Source organism: Microcebus murinus, chromosome 20 (assembly GCF_040939455.1).
Source record: "Microcebus murinus isolate Inina chromosome 20, M.murinus_Inina_mat1.0, whole genome shotgun sequence".
Classification (NCBI taxonomy): Eukaryota; Metazoa; Chordata; class Mammalia; order Primates; family Cheirogaleidae; genus Microcebus; species Microcebus murinus.
In genome coordinates, this window is record NC_134123.1 from 36,097,279 (window position 1) to 36,105,643 (window position 8,365).

The 8,365-nt window shown below is 55.1% G+C and overlaps 1 protein-coding gene across 3 annotated transcripts; it reads right to left on the minus strand.

Moving 5' to 3' along the window:
* Position 1: 1 nt before the first annotated feature.
* On the minus strand, positions 2–3,110 carry LOC105855930 (5-hydroxyisourate hydrolase-like). Of its 3 annotated transcripts, XM_075995908.1 has the most exons (5): positions 2,993–3,106; positions 2,654–2,704; positions 2,408–2,547; positions 877–1,012; positions 2–294 (listed from the first exon to the last, which is right to left on the minus strand). In XM_075995908.1, the coding sequence occupies exons 1-5, from the start codon at positions 3,050–3,052 to the stop codon at positions 205–207; spliced, it is 477 nt and encodes a 158-aa protein (XP_075852023.1). In that variant the 5' UTR covers positions 3,053–3,106; the 3' UTR covers positions 2–204. The 3 variants fall into 3 exon arrangements, with proteins under 3 accessions (XP_075852023.1, XP_012592666.1, XP_012592667.1); XM_012737212.3 differs by lacking the exon at positions 2,654–2,704 and having other exon boundaries at positions 2,993–3,110; XM_012737213.3 differs by lacking the exon at positions 2,654–2,704 and having other exon boundaries at positions 2,986–3,087.
* Between the last annotated feature and the right edge of the window lie 5,255 nt (positions 3,111–8,365).

The following is an 8,365-nucleotide window of genomic DNA, read 5'->3' on the forward strand; positions in this document are numbered from 1 at the left end:
CTTTGCAGGTGCCACTGTGGACTTTATTGACACCCGAGTACAGCTGCCCACTGGGGCAGTGCAGGGGGCCCGGAACCTTCTCCAGGAAGTGGGTGATGCTACTGCTCCACAGTGAGCACAAAGCCCACCCTAGTGAGGGCCTAGTGGGCAGCTCAGCCACAGAGAGGGAAGGAGCAGACGGCGTCCCCTGTGCCAGGCTTGGCTCTAGCTCCCTCGGTAGGTGGTGTAGGACCAGGGGCTCAGCAGCAAAGGCACGTGGAACTTCTGGCTCTCATTTGTGATGGTGAAAACAACCTTAGAGACAGAGAGAGGCAACCTTAGAGGATAAGGGCCTGAGGTACATGACCTGTTGGGCCTGCGTTCTCCCAGGGAAAATCTGGCAGCCCAGGCTGTGGGGCTGGAGTCAAGGGAGGAGCAGAAGTCCCCCCATGGTGGAGAACTGGAAACTTCCTGAAGGCGAAGGGTGGGGGTGAATCCTCCCCACTGAGGGACAGCTCCAGGGAGGCCTGGGCTGCTAGCATGTCCACAACCTGGGCAGGTCCATGCTTTGACGGCAGCTCCAGGTGAAGGGGGAGGCACAGAGGTTAGGACCAGTGAGCTGGAGTCTGGGCTCTCATGACATCTGTCTACAAAGGGGGATCAGTCACCCTCAGCCTGGCCTCCCTACAAAGCCTGACCCAGGGGCAGGTCAGGGACTGGCGTGTCCCCATAAACTATGATGATGCCTAGACCTTTCTTCTGGAGCTCACCTACCTGCCATCGCCCTGGGAGAGGTAGGAGGGGCAGGACCAGTCTGCCCACTGCCTGGAGGAGGCCTGGCCAGCAGGACCTGGCCTGTGGGTCACAGTGAGTCACTGCCCTGCCCGTGGGCCTCACCTCCACATATGGGTAGAAGCTCTCCTGTCCCCTCTTCCTCCAGTAGGCCTCTGTGTCAAAGGAGAGCTTGTAGGTGCCTGCCTTCATCTGGGCTTGGGTCAGGAGCCCGGGGCAGCGGCCATCCAGGTCTGTGCAGCTGGGGAGAGGATGGGGCCACAGAGATGGGGTGAGGAGCCACCCCCACCCCAGTATCCCAGACACTTCCCACAGCCACACTCAGACTTGGGTGAGCAGACACCCAGGGGGACTGTGTTCAAGGCCTGCGGTCCTGGAGCAGCCCTGGGCCCCACTGCACTGTCTTTTTAGGAAATCACAATACAGAGAAGCAAAAAGGGGAAATATCTCCCATAATGTACCCCATGAGCAAGAACCACTTTATATCTGGCATATATTTTTCTAGATTTTCTTCTACGCATATTTACAAACTTTAAAACAAATCATAAAATGGATTATACTATTCATACTGTTCTATAACTTGTGTTTTCCATTTGGTGTATCGTATGTGGTTTTCTGGCTCAATCACTGTTCCAAACCCTCACCCACAGGGTGGCCTGTTGCCACCTGCCCGGAGGGAGTGATCCCTCGGTAGGGATCCCAAGGCTGTGGCTTTGCTCTCAGGCACCACCAGAAAAACCTGCCATTTTTCTGACCAGAAACAGCCAGTGTGTGGGGCGGGGGGGTGGGGGGTGTGATGAGAGCTGGGTCCACATGACTCTCCATGGGATTCCTGCGCAACACAGGACTTCCCAGCTGCTCAGAGGGGATCCGGACACCTGGCACCTCTGCCTTTGTGAAGGGCTGAAGGAGCCACAGCCACACCCTGGCTGGCGGAGACCCCCAGAGGGCGCTGGCCCCTTCCAAGATGGAGGGTCTGGGAACGCGCTCACAAGGCCATCCAATGGCCACAAGGCCCTGGCCTGAGTGCCACCCCTCCCACTGCACAGCCTGTGCCGGGGGCAGAGGGCAAGTGCCCACATCAAGTGAGGGTGAAGAGCATAGTGCCTGACAGGTTTGGCTGGGAATCCCTGCTTTTACCTTGTGTCTTGCTGCCTCAGTCTTGCCATATGTGAGAGGGGTGACGGCAGTGCCTGCCCACAGGTGTGTGGGTATGTGGAGAATACAGCAAAGTGCTTATTAGCATGTGCCTGGCATAAGGTCACCTGTTAACTGGATTCCACCTCGGGCCTTAACTCACCTAGCCCTAGGCTTGGCTTTCAAGGAGAGGTAGAAACCTGCTCCCACCCCAAGCAGGATAGGGTGTGAGGCTGGAGGAAGCCTGTGACAGCTCAGACTGTACACACCTTGTACACACCTGATGGAACAGCTGCCCTCATCATCCCTGTATTTTCACGTGAGGAAACAGGATCTGAGAGTCAGTAGGGAGGTGCCAGGATGTGAACCCCAGCAGTGGGCAGCGGTCAGCCCTGCCCTTCAGCCCTCAGTGCCTGGCTCCTCGGCTGTCTGGGATCAGTCTCAGGATGGGGCTTTAGAAGGATTCCCACCCTGCCCCAGGCCCCCTGCCCCACCCTACCTTGTCCTTAGCTCCGTCCACTGCTGGCCATGGTCCTCCAGTCGGTACAAACGCAGGCAGAGGCCCTGGGCGGGGAGCCCCGACGCGGTGTCCAGGACGTGTGTGGTCAGCAAGCTGCTGGCTGCCTCCATGACACTGCCCTGGCCACAGAGACGGGCAGGGGTGAGCTTCTGGGGTCTGTGCCACCCAGCCCAACCTATGTCCACACCAGCTGCGATGTGGGTAAACAGGACAGAGTCCTCTCACCCAAACCGCCCAGGGGCCGGGCCGGGTCCACGGCTGCTGGAACTGCTGAGTCTGCACGACGAGGCAACAAGTTCCTCAACGACTGACCTGTGTCCGCCTCATTCTCTCCCGCTCCCCCACCCGCTCCCCTCCCACTGGGGACGCCGACCCTCCCCATCACCCAGCCCCTCAGTCCCAGCCGGTGGGCGCTGGGGCCTGGGGTGCCCAGAGGGGCCCCTGTTCTCGCGGAACCGGCTCTCCCCTCCACAGCCCCGGTTCATGGGTCCTCGGAGCTCAGCCCTCCAGGCAGACCGGGGGACAGGAACCCTGCAGGCCTACGCCTTTCCCCAAACCTCCAACCTCTGGGGGGCCCAGGTGTCGCTGGAGCGTCAGCAGCCGCGGGGCGGCCCGGGAGCCCATGCCCGCCCTGCCGGACTGCTCGACGCCCGCGGGGCGGGGGCGAGGGCGAGAGCGAGGCGGGGCGGGGCCGCGAGCGGGGGCGGGGCCGTGAGCGGGGGCGGGGCGGGGCCGCGGGCGGGGCGGGGCCGTGAGCGGGGGCGGGGCGGGGCCGTGAGCGGGGGCGGGGCGGGGCCGCGGGCGGGGCGGGGCCGTGAGCAAGGGCGGGGCCGTGAGCGGGGGCGGGGCCGCGGACGGGGCGGGGGCGGGGCGCAATGGGGGGCGGGGCGGGCAGCTGCAGGTGAGACCAGCCCAGGTTGCAGGGCGCTCGGGCCCATCTCCCCTGAGGGGCTCAGAGACCGGCTGGATTTTGATAGAAAACCTGCGGGGCAAGGACGGTTTTCCGGTTTTTACAGTCCCGACGTGCCATGTGACCTTGCCTCAGTTTCTTCGTCTGTGAAATGGGAGCAGTAACTCCTAAGGCTGTTGACGTGGTTCCACAGGTTAAGGGGATGCTCTCTGAGCTGTCGTTCTCGGGATTTCGCTACCTGTCCCCTCCATACCTTCCCCTGCCCTCACCCCGACCCCCGTGGGGTACACCCGGTAGAAGGTGGTGTTATGTTGAATGTGAGAAAAACAAGTGGTAGAGCTGCGTGCACTGGCGTGAATCTATCGTTATATTAAAATTATATAGCGTAGAGAACAAAATCAGGATATATATTGTGTAATATATAAATAAAATAAGGGTATTCCATATTTAAAATCTAGAAAGCTCTACACCGCAATGCTGGTTTACTGGTTGTCTTGCTCTGGGATATGGAAACTTCCTTCTGCTTGCCAAGTTACATTCTCTAATCATTTGATAGTGAGCATGGGTTATCTGCAGGTTGAAGATCAGGCCTCTCCGAGGCAAGGGAAGGAGACCCTCTCGGCAAAGGTCCAGAGTGTTCTGGTTACAACCAGGAAACATCCAGTCGTGACCTAAGTATCCATGACATTTGGCGTGGCTTCTGTCAGTAGGAGATAACTCCAAAGAAATGCTCACACCTGTTACGGCAAACACCCATGGGTGCCAGAGACCAGAAACAAGCAGCCTGGCCCCACTGGGAGCCAGTGGAATAAGTGAGCTCAGTCACACACCAGGGTGCTCTGTGCCCTTAAAAAGAATGAGGCCCATTTGTGCATAAGATGAGCAGTCTCCTGGAAACAGCAACTAGTAACAAGGCACAAAACTGCGTGTAAAAAGGAGGAAGGCTTGTAAATTTATATATAGCTCTGGCTGTGTTACAGAGATAGCTCACTTAATCCCTGGAACAACCTCTTGACGTATGCATTATTATCACCATCTTACAGAGGAGAAAACTAAGGTACAGGGAGGGCAGTACTGGAGTATTTTCTGATAGGGCACATAAAACCAACGCCAGTGACTAGCTCCCCAGATAAACGGTTAGGGACTGAGAGCTCTTGAGGGCTCTTTAACCTTTTGTACTTGTAGAATTTCTAACATGGGTTTGTGTCACTTTTTCAAAAGTCTCAAATGTTATAAGTAAACTGACAGAAACAACAAACAAAGCTTTTTATAGCAATGCTCTTTAACTGCCCCCTTCTCCAGAGATCTGAAACTGTGCTGGAAGGGGGACCTAGTGGCTTGGGAAGGAAGCATGGGCCAGCAGAGGTCCTTGGGCATTCCTCCTGGGCCTCTCCAGGGCTGTTCCCACTGGGCATCCACCTAGAGTGAGAGCGACTGCAGGGTCCTGCTTCCCGGGGGACTTGGCCTTCTCTGAAAACCAGGGTCAACACTGGGGCATCGTGTGCTCTGGAAACTTGCCTAATAAGATGAGCAGGCCCTTATGGCACCTTCAGGCAAATTTGAAAAAGATGCCTAATCTTTAAGATCCTCTTCTGCTAGAAAATTGTCATAATAAAATCCAAATAGTTCATCTTTGGATTCAAACAAAGTTATAATGAAATGCAAAAACATTTCAAAATAATAAAAATGTCTGCAGTGTGAGGTCTGAGATATCCAGTTATGACAACAAGTGCAGTGTACAGCCTAAACAGCTGTACATAGTACTTGCCATTCCCTGTGACAAGAGGGAGATCCAGTCTGGACACCCGTCTGGGAGATCATCTCTATAGTCCAGGAGGCCCCTGGAAGGCCTAGATATTTGGTGAAAGATCCTGGTGACCCATATTTACGCCCCGAGGCTATGGCATCCTCTGGTACATAGAAGGGCACAGGCCTAGGACTGGGCAGGCTGTGAGAGAAGGTCAGGAGAGGGTCCCAGTGCCTGTGACCAGAGGTCGCGGTAAGGAAGAACAAGACAGAGGAGATCAGACCCCTGGGACCTGCATGCCATTTCCTCTGTGGCTCCAAGCTAACCCCTGTCTCATGTGTCCTGCCGTGACCCAAGGGCAACTCCCAATAGTCATTTTTGGGTTCATTCAGCCAGCTTGATCTCTCCACAAATCCATACCATCTGCTTCTCTCCAGTCTAACTCAAAACACACCTCCTCCACCCTAACCCTAAGCCTAACTCTAACCCTTCCCTGAGTTACTCTCTGAGCCCGCAGGGCTGTGTCCTCCACCACCATTGAGGGACGCAGGTTGCCACATGCCGGGTTGACAGAGGCAAAGTGAACTGAGCAAGACCCTGCAGTCATGAGAGTTGTGTGTGACCGAGAGTGTGTGTGTGAGCCTGTGAGCATGCATGTTAGTCTGTGGGTGTGTGCATGTGAGTCAGGGTGTGAGGGTGCATAATGTGCGTGTAACTGAGTCTGGGGGTGTGCAAGAGTGTGTTAGGCCGGGCGCGGTGGCTCACGCTTGTAATCCTAGCACTCTGGGAGGCCGAGGCGGGCGGATTACTCAAGGTCAGGAGTTCGAAACCAGCCTGAGCGAGACCCCGTCTCTACTATAAAAAATAGAAAGAAATTAATTGGCCAACTAATATATATATATAAAAAAATTAGCCGGTCATGGTGGCACGTGCCTGTAGTCCCAGCTACTTGGGAGGCTGAGGCAGTAGGATTGCTTGAGCCCAGGAGTTTGAGGTTGCTGTGAGCTAGGCTGATGCCACGGCACTCACTCTAGCCTGGGCAACAAAGTGAGACTCTGTCTCAAAAAAAAAATAAATAAATAAAGGAGTGTGTTAGTGTGAGTGAGCCCCAGTATGTGGGAGTGAGTGTGACCATCTGTGCATAAGGTTGTGTGTATGTGCACAAGTGTGCAAATGAGTGAGGGTGTTTGAGTGTGTGTGTATGTGGGGATATGTGAGCCTGAGCCTGTGAGCATTTGAGTTGTGTGTGAAGGTGTTTGAATGTGTGCGTGTGGTTGTGTGTGAGGATGTTGTGACGGTGTGCGTGTATGTGAGGATGAGTATGTGCATGTGAGCGTGTGCTGTGAGTGTGCTATGTGGGAATGCGTGTGCATGTGAGGGTGTGCTGTGTGTATGTGTGTATATATGGGGGGTTGTGTACACATAGGGGAGTCTGCTGTGTGTGTGTGTGCAGGTGTGTGAGGATGTGCCGTGGATGTGCTGTGTGTATGTGTGTGTACATATGGGGGGGTCTGTGTACACATAGGGGAGTCAGCTGTGTGTGTGTTTGTGCAGGCGTGTGAGGATGTACTGTGAGTGTGCTCTGTGTGTGTGTGCGTGCCTGCTTTGTCCCCGGAGGGAAGCTCAGGCCTGGCTGTGATCCTCCTCCCCTAGCTCAGGCAGGGTCACCTCTCCAGCCCCACCTGCTTTTCCTGTCGCACGCCCTGTGCACCAGCTTTTGTGATGGTTTCCGCCACAGCACGCTGTGGGAGTGACGCCGTCTGACTTTCAGGGCTGCATCAGCAAGGGCAAGGCGCCCCCACCCTGCGCGTTGGAGCTTGCCTGGAGCCTGGCCGCTGCGTGTGGTGTTAGAGTGCCCGGAGGCACCGCTGTGAGGAAGCCCAGATGGGCCCGCAGCCCCCATCTGTCCACAGCTGCAGGTGATGTGTGGGCCAGAACCACCTTGCTGAGTGCCCAAATTCCTGGTCCACAGAAGTGATACCTGATTCTGTTGCTCTAAGCCACCGAGTTGTGTGTGGAGTGGTGTGTTTCGTAGCAATAGCTAACTGGTACAAGGAGCCAGTTCTCACTTCCCATTATTGTGCGTCTCCAGCTTTGTCCTGTGTGAGGGTTCCTGACAGCCACACGTGCTCAGCAGAGCGAGCTACTATTGGCAGAAGTGCCAATCATGAATCTCAAAATGCCTAATCATGAATCTGCCTAATCATGAATCTCAAAATCCCCTGCAGCCAAAGGTACCAAGTCCAGGCCTTGTTGGAGTATTCTATGCTCTGCACTGAGCTGGGTTTTGGATACTTCATGCTTGGAGTAGCAGTGAAGAGATGGCTCTGAAGCTCAGAGCAAGTGACTTGACTTCTCCGTGCCTCAGTGTCCCCACCATCAAATGGTCATAATAGCAGCACTTCACTGCTAAAGTTGTTGTGAAAACTGAGTGTGCCAATGCATAAACAGCCTCTGGCACTTAGTAAGGACTGTATATATCAGCTCTCAGTATTATTTTCTCTCCTAATTCTCCCAACACACCTATGAGGGCATGGTGAGCATAGAGCAGAATTTTCAGAAGTGTCCCTGGTGGCTGGGCTAGGAGACAGGTCCTGTGCCCCCAGTGTACCCTCCTGCCTTGGCAGGGGGTGCAGCGATGCCCATACTACACTCAGTCTGCCCCCTAACAAGGCTGTCTACACGGCCCTTCTCTTTATTTGTTTAGAGACATGGTCTTGCTGTGTTGCCCAGGGTGGAGAGCAGTGGCTAATCACAAGTGTGGTCATAGCACTCTGCAGCCTTGAACTCCTGGGCTCAAGTGAATCTCCTTCCTCAGCCTCCCGAGTTGTGGGAACTGCAGACGTGTGCCCTTGTGCCCAGCTACAGCTCTGCTCTCTCACAGAGGCTCTCGGATTCCACACAGGTCAGTGAGTAGGCGCTCTGGCATACTGTTGGTGGCATTCTGCACATTTATTCTGAGTGCCCCCAGCATTCTGAGGCCAAGAGACCATGTTTGGAAAAAAGAGAAGACAGTGCCTGCTTCCTCCCAACTCCAGGATGCCCAGCAGAGGTTGTCACCTTCTGGGGGCAGCCCTGAGGAGATCTGTGCCCAGTTTAGATCTCTGAAAACACCCACATTAGTACTTTTCTGGGAGACACCATGTTAATCAGGCAGCACTTCCCCTGGGAACTTGGGACAACACTGTGGCCATATTTTGACTTCTCCTTAGTCATTTTGAGACAAAGATCAGGACTGGGAGCACCATCTCAGTAGAAAGCCATAAGCTGAGAAACTGTC